General features: G+C 32.2%; 1 protein-coding gene across 1 annotated transcript; it reads right to left on the reverse strand.

Annotated features, from left to right (window-relative positions):
- Positions 1–2,784: 2,784 nt before the first annotated feature.
- On the reverse strand, positions 2,785–17,873 carry LOC127709587 (rhodopsin, GQ-coupled-like). The gene is given in 5 exon segments (XM_052215189.1): positions 2,785–4,177; positions 4,734–4,870; positions 7,104–7,269; positions 17,047–17,111; positions 17,815–17,873. Coding segments are annotated over 5 exon segments (1,683 nt in total). The 3' UTR covers positions 2,785–2,921.
- Between the last annotated feature and the right edge of the window lie 1,226 nt (positions 17,874–19,099).

Raw genomic sequence — 19,099 nt, forward strand, 5'->3', positions numbered from 1 at the left:
TTATATCTTAAATCGTGTTTAAAAAATAAAATCCAAGTACTCGCATAGTGGTTTGTGTTCGTACCGGCAGACAAAGCAGCCAATAATGTAGTGGTGGTGTGACGCTTATACCACACGGAAGTTCTCCAAAACGAAGTTGTTAATTCTTCTACATTCAGGTCCGTACGCTCCACAGAGAGTCAAATTGTAAACAAGCATATAATGATTTACTTTTATAAATTTTGACTTGGATGGAGAGTTGTCTCATTGGCACTCATACCACATCTTCTTATATCTATATCACTGCCACTAATAATAAAGTAATAAAGTTTATGGAAATAATGGTACTAATTATTGCTGGAGTGTTAAAAATTCTTTAGAGGTTTTAGATCAAATTCGTGCTTTTGATGGTCCTTTTAATCATGTTAACAGTTATGATTTTTCTACTCTCTACAATACACTTCCACATCATCTTATCAAGAAAAAGTTTTCATATTTAATTAAATGGTCTTTTGAAAAATCTCATTGCAAATTCATTTGCTGTAACTCGTTTAAAGCCTTTTTCTGTAATGAAAAAGGAAAGTATGCTAGCTACACTTACTGGAAATGTGAAGATATGATTGAAGCTATAAATTTTCTCCTGGACAACATATATGTACGTTTCGGCGATAAAGTGTATCTACAGGTATTATGTATTCCTATGGGCACTAATTGCGCCCCTTTAATAGCAGATTCATTCCTCTATTGCTATGAATCACAGTTTATGGCCAAACTCAGTAAAGACACGTCATTTATACATTTGGTTGACATATTCAACAATACCTACCGTTATCTGGAGTTCTCAAAATATACTACCGAAATTTACCCAAAGGAACTTACTTTAAATAAATCTAACATAAACAGCAGTAGTTGTCCTTTTCTAGATTTAGACATTTCAATTTCTAAAGGGAAACTCCATACACAAATTTACGACAAAAGAGACGATTTTTCATTCCCTATTATTAATTTTCCTTTTTTAGACGGCGATGTTCCTTTGGCTACATCATGCGGTGTTTATATATCACAACTCGTTCGTTATGCCTGTGTGTGTAGTGATTTTAACGAACGTAATCAATGCATCACTGATAAATTATAAAGTCAGGGATTTTGTTACCATAAATTACTTAAAACATTTACTATATTCTTTCATAGATACAAAGATTTGATTAGTAAATTTGGCTGCACCTGTAAAAAACTTATTAAAAACGGTATTTCAAACGGTACTTAAAGCGCGGAAATCACTATGTGATCCGTGTAAACTCGTCGAACCTTTAAACAAACTTATTAGTAAAGGTTATCTTATTAATGTTGTAATAAGATCTTTGAATATTGTTTACATTGCCACAAACCTCGATTTTGTCATCAACAAATTAAAACATAACTAAATTTGCATTCTTTTCGAATGTTTTTTTGGGATGTATAAATACACATCCACGTTTATTTTTTATTTAGAGATTGCTTGGTCTATATATAACATGATACATATTCATTTTAAGGTTAAATCCTAACTATCCTACTGCCTGTCGATACTTTCATTTTGGCATTGCACAAGTCATGTCTTCTTTGATTGTCCATGGCGTTAAAACACTAAATCCCTGGGATGTGTTTTAGTTGATTTTAGTCTCTGATGCAGGAATTTTTTATTATTAATTGTTTTTGGCTTTTAACTAGCTTTCAATAAACTGCGAGTTCTCTCAAATCGTACTTTCGTGTTAATTTGACCTGTTGACACAATTTGTACTGCATTTTTGTTATTTAATTTTTGCTTATTTTATTAAAAAAAAAAAAAAAAATATTTTGTGTTAAATCTCATCTCACTATTTTTAATATGTGCCACGTTTGATAAGTATTTAGTATGACGATAAATTTTCACTTCTGTACTCGTACTGTGAATAACAAATTCATTTATTTTGTAAAGAATATTTCCGTACTCCTAACAACAAAATTATTATATCTAAATTTACCTGTGTACGTTATTTTATTTAACGCCATTTTGTCCCAGGTTACAGTTGTCTTTCTGACATTGTTTTACATCTTTTTTTATTGATATTGTATTTATATTGTGTCATAGATTAAATTTATTCGTACAGTGTATGTTTTCGTTTATATGTCTTTTTGATCGAGTTAAACCATTTCAACTGATATTTTATAGTCTGTCTTTTTATGTTGTAATGTTGCACTACTGTTTCAGGTTAGGGTGAAGGTTGGCGCCTGTTAAAAAGCTTAAACCCGCTGCATTTGTATGCACCTGTCCTAAGTCAGGAGCCTGTTGTTCAGTGGTTGTCGTTTGTTGATGTGTGCATAAGTGTTGCTCATTTCTCGTTTTTTATATAGATTAGACCGTGAATTGTTTTACAATAGTCATTTTGGGGCCCTTTATAGCTTGCTGTTCGGTGTAAGCCAAGGCTCCGTGTTGATGGCCGTTCTTTGACCTATAATTGTTTACTTTTTACACATTGTGACTTGGACGGAGAGTTGTCTCATTGCCACTCATACCACATCTTCTTATTTCTATTAATTATATGACCTCAATTACAGCAAATATGCAATAGATGCTGAATATACTTTCCGGATGACTCAATCTTTTTGCCTGTTTCAACAAATTGCTTGTTGGATACAATGACTTTGGGAAAAGAATTCAAGTAACGGCATTGTGTAAAAATTTTCCAGAATTTAGCTAAAGAAATAGAATATTACAAAAACTCAGCGGTGAACTAACTGTTATTTTTGTTTCAATCAACATATTTATCATTATATTTCTAAAACGATTGCCTGATAATTATATGAACACTAAACATGAAACTGACCTTATAACACCAATACATATTCTATAAACTAATATGATTTTCTTTTAAATAATTCTTGTATTCAAATGTAGAGATCCAGTTTTTATAACTAATTTATCACAAAGCACTGCTTTCAAGAAGGTCAGTTTTACTGTCATCTTTCAGAAGTTTAAATGCTTCGTCAATCTGTGCTATTGGTGCCCTACTTTGGTCAGTATTTACATCTCCACTTTGGTTCCTGGCAGTCATCAAATTAGTTAGATATGAAGAAATGTCGCTCTGTGATGCCTTAAAAGCTTGATTTTGAGAACCCGCAGTTTCTCCAGTCGGACCAAAAGCTTGATTTTGAGAACCCACATTTTCTGCAGTCGGACTAGACATATTTGACATGTAGATAGGTTGAAGGAATGGTTGTTGACAAGCAACCCCTACTAATGCACGTACAAGTTCACGTACAACATCGCCATAATCACCATTTGGTACCATTTCTGAGATGGTTCGGTTCATTTGGACCGAAGGACCAAACACTGAATCATCAAGATTACTTACACAACTGGAAGCTTCACTAATACTGTCACGTGGTTCTGCCGTGTCTGCACTTGTAACTCGACTTGCATGACGTTTTTTCGTTGTTCGTGTGACAGACCCTGCCGTTGAATTCATTGCTTTCTTTGGAGGTTTAAAACAACACGCAAGGCAAGGGACTCGCTTAGACAATGCCTCTCTGAATTTTGGATGACTGAATGCATAAACAATGGGATTGTGCATAGCACATGCTTTTGCTAACAAAACTGGAAGTTCGGAAAGTAAAGGAGTCACCCAATTTGTTGGTCCAAATTGGCCAATTAGAGCAACAGTTGCATAAGGGCTCCATGATAGCATATAGAGAAAAAAAATGCCCATAGCAATTTTTGCAATTCTAACTTCAGCTCTGGTTTTCTCTTGGTTTTTTCGAATATCATCTGCCTTCAGTTTCTTTGCCATTATTATCATTTCTTTTTCATGATTACGGATTGCTTGTATTATCAATATATAACAAGCGATTATTATAACAAGCGGAAGGGCAAAATCCCCAATGTACATTCCGAAAATGTAAGAACGATTATTTGCCGATCTGGTTAGGTAATCAAATGTGCAAGACGTTTGGAAGCCTTCTGGTATATATGCTCCCCATCCAAATATAGGCGGAACAGCCCAAATAAGCGACCATATCCAAACTATACCGATCATCATAAGCGCATTTTTCTTGGTCATGAATCTGACAGACGTAAGAGGGTAGGCTATATTAATGTAGCGATCGATAGATATAGCAGCCAGTGTATTGATGGACATCAGACCGAACAATCCACCTATGAAGCCGTAAAATTGGCAAGCTGAAATAATAAATATTTAGTATTGTGAAAAAAGTTCGTAATGATTTTGAACTTTTTTTGATGTGTGTTTATTCGAGATCAATGAAAAACATATAAGCAAACGAAATAAAAAAAAAAAAAAAAACCAAACAAATATGCACATCATGGGTAAACAAGCTTTTTAAATTTGGTTTTGTTTTTGCTTCATCCTTTTTTGTAACCTTCGTATGAACCTATCTGTACTTAGGCTAAGTGAACCTCAGACGTTTCAGCTACATTAAAGTCCATTTGAGTCATATATCTCTTGATGTATTTATACATCAGCAGAATGATCCGAGTGTTCCTTAAGAAGTGTATCCAGTGAGTGTTATAACATGCAATATGTTTCTGTTTGATCTAATGATAAAGACTATGTTTGTTGATGTCTCACCATATGTTTATATATAAAGTATTTACATGGAGATCAAAGACTTCCATGTCATGTTGTACCTTATTGAAAGTTTAAAACGTGCGTCAGGTTTGTTGTATGTTTCACTGAACAGTTGTAACTCATGTTTTAATTATTTTTAATCCCTACCTACGTCACCCCACATCCACTTTGTATTAAAGGCTGATATGGTCAGTAACGGAAAACCATTAACAAGAGAGAAAGTGAAGTCGCTGAGGGCTAAATTTATTATCAGCATGTTGGAGGGTGTCTTTAGATGCTTAGTCCTGAAATAGATATTTAGATTAGTATATATATATATATATATATATATATTACAAAGAAAATTCAGTAAATTGAAGTTATACCGAAGAAAATAAAAAATCAACCCCGTTAGTGTAGCCGAATTTAAGTATTGTGTAAGGTTGGTTAAATTCAAACAAGCTACCCTTTTTCCATAAATGTATAAGATGAAGATGTTATTTTATTATAATTATGTTCTCTACATTCAAAAAGCTACCTAAGCATCTTAAATAGCTACCTCACTAGATTGAAATTAAAATTCGATGACTTTTTTTAAAGAATCTTTATCATATTCTGAGATTTCAACAAACGATTTCTTACATCAAAATTTGAAAAGAATGTTTTTTTTCTGAATGATAAATTTTAAAGCAGAAAGATCATTTTGTCTATTTGACTTATGGTTTCACAATTGTATGACATTAGTTTTGCTCTTATCTAGTTTACCACTTTCCGTTATTAAAAATTTTCAAAATCTTGGCCTTTCAATTAAAATTTGCCTATACCATATCTATTTACTTGTTAAATTTATATAATCTTCTGATGCATAAACCAATTATTAATTTGTGTATAATTGCACCTCAAGTATTCCTTTATTTCTATGCATATTTATTATAATGATTTGGCCTTGTGTTTATGGTTCTTCTCTTAACTAAATCACAACCGAAATTTGATGACAGACGGACAGACGGCCTACATTTACAAAACACTGCTTTCAAATTATATAATAAACATAAAATGTAAATTTAATATTACATATAGTTTTTTATTATTAAATATTCAAAACTTAATGAATAATTAAAATCAAACTGTTTGCGTTATTTCGCAAAGGTTTGCGTTATTTCGCAAAGGTTTGCGTTATAACGCAAACATAGTAAGAAATATATATAAAAAAAAATAACGTGTGGCGCTAATACGCTTCCGTACGTTGCTTTATTTGTTTTTGCACTTTTATGTTATCTGCGAGATTGTTTGTAAATAAACTCATTATAGATATCAGGATTAAAATTGTGTAGGCCAGATGCGCGTTTCGTCTACTAAAGACTCATCAGTGACGCTCAAATCAAAAGCGTTAAAAGGCAAAATAAAGTACGAAGTTAAAGAGCACTGAAGACCCTAAATTCCGAAAGTTTTTGTCCCTAAAAAATAACCAGGTTAATCTATTCCTGGGGTAGAAAATCCTTAGTATTTCGAAAAAATCAAAGTTTTGTAAGCAGTTAATTTATGATAATGACCATATCAATGATAATTCATGTGCTGACTACTGGGCTGTTGATACTTATATGAACGTGTACAAGCTTTTGGCAAACATATTTAAGAATCTTGGTTTTACAGTAATTCACTGAGAGTCCTATTTAAGAACCAGACAAGTGAAATGTAACGTATTTACTGATATGACATCCTCGGGGTTTAGACATGTACTGGCTTTATTTCTCGCAACTGATTCGAGAGAGGTTTAAAATAATGTCAAATTTGTCAATACTCACGGTAGATTTATCACGAAAATATTTTACTAGATTCTAGATTTGGTTTTAAAATTTTGGGAGGTAAATTTAACGAAAAGTTTCGTTGTTAGACGAGCAACAGAATAAACATACACAAACACATCATATACATAAACAAGAGGTCCAAAGTGATTTTAGATTTTTCACAGCAGCCAATACGATGTTTTGTCTTGTAAGTTTCTTTTAGTGATTGTGTTTGTTTGTTTGTTTGTTTGTTTTTGTTTGTTTTTGTTTTATTTGTTATTCGGACTAACGTCTTTTCACATCCATGTAATATTTTTGTCATAATATATATATTTCTTCTGCGTCCATTGAGGTACCACGTTTCTCCATTCGATGTGGTTTGTAGATGACATAATAATAGAATAAATACCCAAACATTTACATAAACAAAAGTGATAAAAAAAAAACAAAACAAAAAAACCCGATTTTATTCATTTGTTTGTTTGTGTTTGTTTTATTTTGTTATGGATATATTCGTGTACTGCATTCAATGAGCTAAGAGGTTTCTCCATTCGATTAGATTGATATTTGAATTGTCAAAATAGAAGACTGTCGAATCGGATGAGAAGATTTTTTAGATGATATATTTTGAAAGTCAGGCCTTACCTTTTGCATGAAAATGGCAAAACCATGGTTCGGCATAAAGATGAAATGGAATAATTCTCATCGAGTAGGCAGAACACAATAAGAGAAGTGAAAATAATAAACTTACGTGCTGAAAATCCATATGACAATTGAATTTCCAACTATTCCAGTAATCCCTACAATAGTTATGTATATCCCCACCATATAATGCCAGTGGTCAGGGATAGGACCAAACTGTTTCCAGTGTGGATGTATAAAGTAGTCATATGTATCGTAAATACTTGTACTGTTAGGTAGCGTCGGCGTCGTTCCATCTGATGTGTCGTTGTCAAAATTCACATCTGTAATAGTAAAATTGATTAATATCATTTCTAGAAGAAAACAGCAATTAAAGAGTTATATAAGTTAGCAGATGACTTAATAGAATTTTTCGAACCAGACAATTAACCCACTTTGACAATAACTTTTTTTTCCCAATCTGACAATTAAGTAATTTCTCCCATGCCAACAAAGCCAGGTTATCCATTATTTAATTAAATTCAAACTAAGGAAAAATCGGTCAACGTTCGTTTATCCAAAAGGAAAGCAACCATTTTAGTCTTTTAATCTCAAAATGAATTATTTCAAACATTTTCTTATGTAAATGTATTTAGCAATTAGCACTTTTCGTTGACGCCTAAATTTTGTAAACATGCTTGTGCATACTTACTAGACATTGTTCAAGTGAATAAAGTGGAAAATTGAAAATAACGTTTTATACAATAAGTTTTTTTTTACCGTAAGGATATAGGGCGTTTCAGGACTATATCTAACTAATTGTTACATTGTGTGCCTAAACATCGCTCACACCAGAAAGTCTGATGCAAAATGATAAATGATTGTGTCAATTTCTTAAGGACAATCTGAGATCTTTGGATGGTACGACATGAATATACGCAATCAGTTCAGATAGTTAAACATAATTCAATCCTCTCGCAAAATCCCTACACGAAGTGTCCTTACAATACAAGGCGGCATTTTACATATTTGTTTGTTTTTTTATTTTGGCATGTATGATATAATGTAGATTAAAATAAAAAAAAAATGTGTTTTTAGGCTGCTTTAGCATAAGTTATCATTTGGAGGGATTTCGGGTGTAGTCCTGTGTTTTGACACCTTAGCACTCGAAGACCCAATCAGTGCAAACAGGGTTGGCCGTCACGTTCATTTATTAATCGGAAGAAACACAAACGTTAATCGAACATTTCACCAAAGAAAAGTTAATCGTGATATCACACCCAAGGCTTAAATTGTTATCTAATGACTTGTTTGTCCATAACATTACAAATTTATCGGGTTTCTTAGTCGTGGAGAAGAAGTATGGCCAACAGTTTGTCAATAGAGGTGATTTGATTTTGTAATTAAAAAGTCTTATATATTAGGTCTGTTGAAGATATCAAAATTCTTTCTTGTTACTCGCTGTATGTGGCAGCATAATGCAGCTTGCTTTTATATTGTTTACCATTTTTATTTTTGAGATATATTCTGTAAAAGGTAGGATTATTTATTGGGTTTTATTTAATTTTGTTCCAATCGTATTATGGGCGGAGAAAATTCTGTTAGATGAATGTCACAAAGCAATCCTATCTTACTTTATTCCTAATGCACTTATAGACATCTCATAAATTCCGAAATAATTAGTTATTTAATGAACATTGATAAGAGCCTTGATTTCATAAAAAGACAATATGTATTAGAGTGCAAATGAAGCAGATCAATTTCGGTCTTAATAAAATTAATCTTCCTTAATTATAAGGACAAAAATAAAGAATAAGTATAAAGTGCAACCAACACATACAAGTTAACAACAAACACAACACATAAAAAGCACAAAACGACACAGTTAAATGACGGAAAATTGCGCTGTGTCCTCATGTGATCTGGATTGATTGATTGATGTGGATCCCCCCCAAAAAAAAATTGTCGGTACAAAATATTCATGCATATTCAGGACAAGAACAAATTAACAATTAATTGACAAATAAACAATTAATTGACAAATAAACAATTAATTGACAAATTAACAATTAATTGACAAATTAACAAAATGAGAAAATGTCGGATAGAGGCAGACATTTTTCCTTGCAACAGGTCACATACGCAGCCCTCATTGAATTGTTTGTTTCAATGGTTATGTAACATGCAGGGCATGTGGCTCAAAACCAAAGTCAACACTTCGGGTTTATGTGATATGTACGGCATTTTAATTCTCTGGTCGTTTTTCTTCTCTTTACGATTTGTTTTTCTCTGTACAGCAATTTTTGACAACGACTGTTAAGGTTGAAAAATTGGGCCACGATTTTCCGCCTTTTGATTTGATTAATGATTAATGATTTGATCGTTTAGTGTTTTGCTTTGATTTGGTTAAGTTGTAACCATTAACAGTAACATTAACATATAATACATACATGTATCTGATGATTCTTAATTTCTTATTTTATCAATTTCTTGTTTGTACAACAGAAGGGATCTTTGGTAGATATACATAAAACATACATCTCATGAAATACATAACTATCAGTTTTTGTTCAGTATTCGTCTCTTGTTGTTCTGCAGTAAGTTGGTACATTTGAAATTTTTGGTCTTGTATCATTGTATTAGTTACTGAAGTCCGGGTACCTCTCAGAAATTTAGTGGATTCTTCAATTGTTTATATATCATAGTTTGTATATCATAAATTTGTTTTTGTGGTTAACAATATTTCATTAACAAGAATTTAAACGCAAATAGCATGGTATATGAAATATACGCAAATTAGCAGGACAAAATTTAATTTACGGACCCTCTAGATCTGATCTTAATTCTATTAGATCATTTGTAATATTTAACAGGATTTTGGAATTACATTCGTTTGCGAGGAAAATCAAATACTGGGCGAGTAGAGGTAAAAATCAATGGAACTTGGGGACAGATCTGCAGCACGAAATGGTCTACAAGAGATGCCAGTGTAGCATGTCGACAGTTAGGCTTCAATGGTGCACTTGATGCTCAAACAAAGGTTTTAACATAATAGATTTTTCAATGACAGTAGCGTTTTATTCACTGTATGGAGTATACAGGATTTGTACTCTAATGAACGTAATTATTTGATTTACAAAATATTTTAAATAACGGGTTCTTGTAAAAAAAATAGTCAAAAAACATTTACTTAATGTTACTTTTATCACAAATATGGGAAATTACTATGATATGTAGTACTCTGCATTAAAAGGGAAGAAATATACTATCCCGTTTTTTAACAAAGCAATACATATACATTTTTATTTTATCAATTTTTTTAAAGAGAAAAAAGGGGGGCGAGGTAATTAGATTATCTTTTAAAATTCAAGCTATGTAATTTATGCATTTAATTTTTCCCTATTTATCTATTATGGTAATTGCGCTTCGTCGAATTTTTCTGACACTATTTATGACGGTGCTACATGAAAGTCATTCAACTGTACAGTCGCCGATATTTGAATATAGAAGACACGATTTCATTATAATCATATTTTAAAAGTACCTTGAGCTTGCTTTTAGCAACTCCTATCATTGTCTTATTCGGTATTATACAGAAATGTTAAATTGAGTTTAAGTATTCTATAATAGTGATATAATTGAATCAAGCGCTATTACTGTATTGACTTTTACGCTGCATTTTCTATTTTATCAAATGTTCTTTCATTGATCTAGATCAGAAGGGAAATTTTGATTCTTCTAACCTTAGCGCTTGTTTATTTTCCTGTCTCGTTTGAAAATGTCATCAGTTGTTTGTCGGTCCTTATGATTTTGTGTTGGTGACATATATTTGGTCGTGATTACTTACACTCGTCTATCAGAGCTATGAGCCGTTTTTGTAATTGATTGATTGATTGGTGTTTAACGCCACTTTCAGCACTTTTGTGGTATTTCGTGGTGGTCAGATTTTATTGGTGGAGGAAGCCGGAGTGCTCCGAGAGAGCTAATGAACTTCGGTAGGAAACCTGAAAATTCTAGTCAATTAAGATTGGAGTCGAACGCACCTGACCCCCCTTTTGGAATGAGAGAATAAATTGAGTGTAGCAACCAACAACAAACGATTAAGTCTAAAACAAAGTACATCACAAAATATGATGTAGCGTGTTCATCTAAGTGCCCTCAGACAAAAATAAAGTTCGGTCTATTTGCTTACTCACATCTATCTGTCTTATTGATTTTTAACAAAATAAATCAAGATGGAAGAAAGACGGACAAAATAAAATCAGAAAGAATGAAGAAAGACAACACAATAAACAAAAACAAAAAGACAAACAGTCAACAAACCTTAAGTTGAGCAAAACAAACCCCCTAAAACCGATGTACAATTGTCGTAATTATATGTAAACACTTTTAAGGGAATATGCGGTGTAAAACGAAAATGAGATGGCAACCAAATAACACACAATATAAAAATAAGGAGATGTGGTATGATTGCCATGAGACAACTATCCACCAAAGTCAAAATGACTGCGTGAATGCAGCCAAATGTGGGTTACCATACAGCCTTCAACAATGAGGAAACCAATACCGCATATTTCACCAAAATTAGATAAGTATATAGTGGGAATGAGAGAAGAAATAGCGTAGTATAGAACATTTGCTAGGTCAGTAGTACGAAAATTCGATACACCAACAAACTCTAAATTTCGGATCATTGAGAAAATTCATTTCGCCTTCATATTTTCAAAGTATGAGAGAATATTTGTAAAAAGTAATAACAGCAAAAATGTATAATAATAAAAGGAAAATAAATATATAACTAAATAAATATTGTAATGACGCGTATCAGCTTATTCTAATGGTAGAACTACAAGGATTTCCTTTTTGCTTAAACAAATGTATCCGACTATATCTGAGATGCGTTCCGTTGTTTTTAAATCCAATAAGATATTTAGTACCCTGCAATTGAAATAAAATGAGTTTTGATGCCACTCTGGCTCTAACTCTGAAAAAAGTATGATTATATATAACATATATTCTATTCCGCATATGAAAGACCATCTATATAATAATTTGTAATACTCTAATAATGCATGGACCAGGAATTATTAATTGCATATGATTGAACTGTATTCTATAAGTCCACATAAATATTATTTAAAAATGGAATGTGAATGTTTATAAAAATTGACATCTAATATGTTCATGTTAATATAACTAAGCTATATCTGCCGTATCTCAGGAAATAAAATCTAAAAAGAAGTATACATTTTTGCAGATCAACATTTCAATGGGTCGCGGTCCATTTTTACTGAGCAATGTCAATTGCAATGGATCAGAAACTAACATAATGGATTGCAGAAGCATAAAAGGTGAGTTGCTTCATGCATTCACGCCATATAGATTATGAAACCATGAAGTCTTGCATATGAAGAATTTTTAATTGATATCTCATGTTCGTAAGTATACATTAAAATTCCAATTTAAACGATATTACATGATTTGTTTTTGTCAGAAGAAAGATAACTCTAATTTTATTGATATGGTCATATTATAAACTTACTGTTAACAACACTTTGGATTGTTCGAAACGCTAAGGATTTTCTACCCCAGAAAAACACATCTTAGCTGTATTTGGCATAACCTTTCGGAAATTTTGGTCATCAATGCTCTTCAACTTTGTTTTTGATTTTGGCTTTTAACTTTTTTTGATTCGAGCGTCACTGATAAGTCTTTTGTAGACGAAACGCGCTTCTGGCGTACAAATTTATAAGCGTGGTATAATTGATGAGTTTGTTTACGTGTATGTTATATTTTAACGTCAGTTCTCATGTACAAATGGTTAATGTACAATATTAAGTCGTCTATAGTATATACTGTATGTTGCTTATGCGTTTTGCTCTAATAAAACTTTTTTTATATACTTTTAAAAAAATGTTTAGAGCAATTGTTTGCTCTGTGATTTGTCAATAAAGATATCCTTACCATATTAAGATTATGATGATATTAGGTAATATTCTGAATGTTGAACATGATCAAAATACCACAGTCTGATCTTTATAGCAATAATCAGGTGGTCAGTCCTGGTACCGAATCCTATAAGTTTATGGTTAATCTATTTATGTGTTGCGAACAACTCTCTTGTAACGTTGGGTTGTTGCGTCATTGGCAAATACATTACTCTGTATCTCCTTTTATTTAAAATTATTACTTATAAAAAGAAATAGTTAATCGATTAACTTCGACACAAGAGTTTTTAAATTGCACTTCAACGTGTTATTCTCAATTTCAGAAGTCTGGTTTTTGTTTTACAAAACCTTCTTGTCTTACTGAATGAGAAAGACTATAAATCAAATCTTAATAGATCAATTATCCTCCAAAATCTTGTAGTTCAAAATCTATCCTTGTCTTCAAGAATTCCACATTACGATTTACTGTACTGACAAAGCCGTTTGTTAGCTATTTTTTGTGCTTTTTTCTCATCTGATGAGTCAAGCCATTTCCAAATGAGTTTTACAGTTTATTCTTATGTTGTGCTTTTGCACCACTGTCCCAGATTAGGGGTAGGTTTGAGCGCTGACAAATATGTTCAACCCCGCCACATTATATACGTGACTGTTCCAAGTCAAGAGCCTTTTTTTCTGTATGTCATATCAGTTTTTCGTTTATTATTTTACCATAAATCAAACCTTTTGGTTTGTGTTTTTTTTCGTTTGAATCGTTTCACATTTTGTCGTGTCGAGACCTTTCATAGCTGACTTGTTTTGTTCATTGTTGGAGGCCGAACGGTAACCTTTGGTTGCTTAAATCCACTTCATTTGGATAATTGTCTCATTGGCAATCATACCACATCTCCTTATTTTATATTAGTCTTTCTCTGTCCACACACAAACACACGTTAACAGTTGTTCGATTCAAAGGAATAAAGAATGTAGTCTATATGTACTCGCTAGTGCTTGGTTAATTTGTGTAGAACCTGACCAACGACCAAAAAGATTTGGTTTTATTGGAGTTTTTTTCTTGTTGTTCACAAAACTACTATTATTTATCATTTTTTAAATAGATTTTATATAAACCTTTTCTTATATAACATTATTGCTTTTCATTTCAGACCTAACAAGAATTAATTGTAGATCGAAAACACCCGCAGCTATTACATGCGCACTACCTTCACAGAGACCAGCAGCAGGTATAAATGTTAAATACAGACACATTATCTAAACAAAAACAAGTTCAGTTAATGGGCATAGTCGTCCACGTTCATAAATTTTTCTATATGTGTATCCACTCCTTATCTTGACATTAAAAGATATTACGAAATCTGTGTAACAGTTTTATAATATGCCCTATACTATCAATTGACAAATAAAGTACAGTATACTTGGTATATAAAACCATAGATGATTGTTGACATACCAGTGGGGAGGTTTGCACATATCCTGGCTCAAATCGCAAATTACCTTTGAATATCATCAGTTTATTGAGAGGAATATTGGGTTTAGTCCAGTACTTTCCATTGGAAAACCACATATTCCCCGTGAAGGTATTTAACAGTTGTTATCCATATATGATATGTGATATTGTCGGTGGTCTTTTGATTTATGAAATTACCTTGGAAATCAAGATATATTTGTTATTCTAATGTTTCCTTAAATATCTACAACGGGTGTCGACAAGGGAAAGATGTCACAAGCGGAGGATATTCTTACCATTCCCATAGCAGCTGAGATCAACTCCAGATCTGTATTGGGTTCGTGTTGCTCAGTTTTTTCAGTGTTTTGTGGACTTGTGGTCTTTTTTGTCGTCTCTCGTTTTTTTTTAATGGCGCTTTCAGTTTTTAGTTGTCAGATAACAGGAGTTACATAAGATACTGGACAGTTCAACAGGCCACGCCAACCTTAAAGACCAAAAAATAAAAACCCCGATAGCTTAACTTGGTGCAGACAGTAAATGTGCTGGGTTATACCAGTTTCACGTGCGCCCCCCGTTTTTGCCTATCTAGACCATGGATAATTTTCTCGTTGGTTATAATACTACATCTCCCTACTTTTATATTATATTATATGCATAGCAAATCCCATACCGAGAAAAACAACACAATGGAATCCACTAAAAAGTAGGAGATAAGCTATTACTTATAAGCGACAGAAGGTAGAAATTCAGGTGGTGGTCTGAAAAAGGGACTGTGCCCCATTTTTGAACCACCTTTTATTTCACCTCATATTTTCTCCTCTTATTTGTTTTCAGACCGACGACCTTGTCTATCAAATCAGTTTTTGTGTAAGAGTAAAGATATGTGTATACCTGAACCTTGGAGATGTGATGGAAGAAACCAATGTGGTAATAATGAAGATGAAAAAAATTGCGTACGTAAGTATGAAAATAGATGTACTTTTAGCTTGTGAAAGCAGGAGACAATTGTAGAAGAGGTCAATAAATACTGCCTTTTCTGAAGACTTACTTTGTTACCATGGAGGATGACTATCTTCCAAAACAATGGTCAAGAACTAATTGTAAATTAGTTCGTTATCATGTCCTATGTATCAAGCAATATTACCAGAAGAAGAAAAAATATATTGGTAAATAGTACAAAGTTAAATTTAGGATGAAAAAGTTAGACCAGAGAAAGTTAAAGTAAAGTTGAAGTGATTTTAACAGACTACTCATTATTGAACAATTATTTTCCAAACTTAGTTAGGACCATAACCAGATTCGATAGATAGAATAAAGCAAGTGACAATCATATGATTACACAACAAAATTCTGTCAGCTGTTTAGCAAAATGGAGTTTTAGGATTACAAAACGTCTTTAAAACACTTGTATGAAGCGTGATATTTTGGTATTTGATTTCATTATAGCCGCCAAGTATTTGTGGACCTTTTAACTTACAATAGATAATTTTGGAGATAATGAAGAGTCACCAAGTACATAAATTTAATTTGATGATATAAATGCTGAATATTATGTCTAATAAGACACAATGATCAATACACAATTCAAATAATAAGTCCTATTTAATATTTTTGCACCAATCGTATTATTAAAAATGACTGTGTTACATGCTGTTAAGGATATAAGGATAGTGATACTCTTCACAACTTGCCTATAAGAAGAAGAATAAAATATTAAACTTTAAAGAAAATTAAACATTAGAATTTTTGTTTAATTAAAAAGTACAGGTTTCTGTTCCATTTGATACCTTTTATGGACCAGCAAAGATTTAATCTCTTAGACCTGACTGAGAACTGAATGAATTCTAATCCAGTTTTGAGTGGGCTTACATTCATGTTGCTCAAGCTTGACTTTTTGTGTACAATTGATAATATGGTTTGGTTTTTTAACCATAGTCGTTTTTCTGTTTACGGTTTCACATTACTCTTTGGTTTATTCAACCGAGTATTATCACTAAAATTAACTTTTCCTTTGTAATAAAGATATATTTCGTTAGATATATATTATTTTATAATTCCTGTTATTTTTTTGCATTATGAAAATTAAACCATACTTACTCAGTAATCTTAATAATATGCATGAATTATCCATGGAAACATTTAAGAACCTCACAAAAGTATAATTTGAATTCTGTATCATGATTTAAACAAAAATCTTGATCACGGATGAAAATCGTTACAACGAATACTATTATTCGTTAATACGGATTAAACTCGTGAGGAATTAGTTGTCACAGATTTCAGGAATTCGTTTTCGGGGAATAATTTCCTTATCACAGATTGCTTCAATTCGTGATAACCGATTAAATTCGTTGCCGTGAATTGTATAAGTTGTTAGAACACATTATATTCGTTTTCAATGATTAAATAATTTTTTAGAACAACTTATACGTGCTAACTAATTCGTGCTGTGTGGATGCTGTAGAATGTGTCCCCGTGCTTGTAGTGTATGCCCTTATATTTTACAGTTATGGGGTTTTTTGCTTGTGAGAAAGCTGTTCCACTTCATTTGAAAGTTGGTGGATAGTTGTCTCATTGGCGATCATACTACATCTCCTTATTTTTTTATTATAATTCGTTATCGATTTTTAAATAATCTGTGATAACAAATTAGTTGAATTAATATGATTATCGGATTAAATCGGTTGTAACAAATTCCAAAATTTGTATGATAACGATTTCTCAAATTCGTGATAATGAATTTAATCTGTTATCACAAATTATAAAAATCTGTGATAATTATACCCAAAAATTCATATACCGAATATATACATAAATAACGAATTATACTTTGATCAGCTCTTCAACTGTTATATAAGTTTTGGTTTTTCAAATAGTTTGGTCTCGAGCATCACTGATGAGAAATTTATTGCCGAAATATGCATCTGGTGCAGTAAAATTGGTACCGTTAATGTAAAACTAGCACTGGGTCGATACCTCTGCTGGTAGAATTTAAGTCCCCGAGGGTATAACCAGCCAAGTAGCCAGCACTTCGGTACTGGCATGAAAATACAGATAATGTTTGATTGAAATTTGCTGTTATAAAATTTTGAAAATTATTTTTAAGATAAAGGAATGTATCTCCCTCATTCAAAGCTCTTATTCCTTGTCAGGATTTGGCTATAATTTAGGTCTTTTGGTTTGATCAGCTCTTCAACGTTCATATAAGTTTTGGTCTTTCAAATAGTTTGGCCTCGAGTATCACTGAAGAGAAATTTATTGACGAAATGCGAATCTGGTGTAGTGAAATTGGAACCGTTAATGTTGTTGATACATTCGGTGATGACGATTTTTATCCGCGATCACGAATTTAAAAGAATTTTTTTGAGTTCCTAAATGGGCTTCCGTATTTACCAAACAATATAGGAATCCATAACAGAATAAATATACGAGTGATATTTAAATGTTACAGCACATAACGATTTCCCTTCTGTGAAAACCCAAGTTCGTCTTGTTGGTAAACTGCCATTTTCCGGAAGATTAGAAGTCCAATATGCTAAAGTTTGGGGAACAGTTTGTGATGATGGGTTTAGAAGAAGATCAGCAAACGTTGTGTGTAGACAACTGGGTTTTCTGTAAGTAAATTGTCTACTTTGTTCTAACAAAGGTCTGTAGAATAATGTTTTTTTGTAAATCTTATTTCAAAGAATACATACTAATAATATTTCTTAATGTTACAATGCAAAAGCATTTACCGTATACGATAAGTACAAGAGCATTGTATGTCTTAACTTCATAAGAGCTCAGCATCTAAATTATACATAATGTACAAGGACATTGTTTTTCTAAACTTCACAAGAACTTAGTTTTGACATTATATGATAATGTTAAAGGTGAATTAGGCCGTCAGTTTTCTCCATTGAATTGTTTCATATTTTTCATGTCGGGGCTTTTATAGCCGACTATACGGTATGGGTTTTTCTCATTATTGAAGGCCGTAAGGTTGCCTGTATGAATTGCTTACATCCACTTTATTTGAACTTTGGTGGATAGTTGTCTCATTGGCAATCATACCACATCTCCTTATTTTCATAAAGATATTGTATGTTTAAAGTTCACAAGAACTCAGCATCTAAATTATGCGATAAAGTACAAGGACATTGTATGTCTAAACTTCATAAGAACCCAACGAGACACCTCCTGATAGATATATAAAATAAAATACTTGCAGATATTTATACAATGTATCTATGCAAACAATCCAGATTTAAAAAAAATATACCTATGAAATGTACCCACTTTAACTCAATCTTTCTAAATCCAACTTTGATAGTAACTAATGTCCATTTTTAGATCTTGAAATCACATCTTTAAGGGTTTTTTCATACTGAAATTTTTGATAAACGAGACTCCTTTTTCTTTCCTATTGTTTATTTTCCTTTCCTTGAAGAGGATGTTCTGATGGTCCATTAATCAGCAACTGTAAGTATTTGGTATATTTTTCATTGGATGTTTTACATATATAAATCATCCGTTTTCAGTCCATTGATCGAGATCAAAACCGAGGGGGGTTTTACTCTAAAAAATGTAATCCCATCACATGTGCAATTGCCTAATTTAAGTCAGGAACCACGTCAGTGATTATATTTTGTCGTGTTTAAAGTCTTTGTCATTTAGTGATGTGGACTGATCTTTGATATTTCTGGAGGAATTCATTCACAACTTGCTTTGACTTACGCCAATTTAGAGTTTGAT

Source organism: Mytilus californianus, unplaced genomic scaffold (assembly GCF_021869535.1).
Source record: "Mytilus californianus isolate M0D057914Y unplaced genomic scaffold, xbMytCali1.0.p SCAF_7, whole genome shotgun sequence".
In the NCBI taxonomy this organism is placed as follows: Eukaryota; Metazoa; Mollusca; class Bivalvia; order Mytilida; family Mytilidae; genus Mytilus; species Mytilus californianus.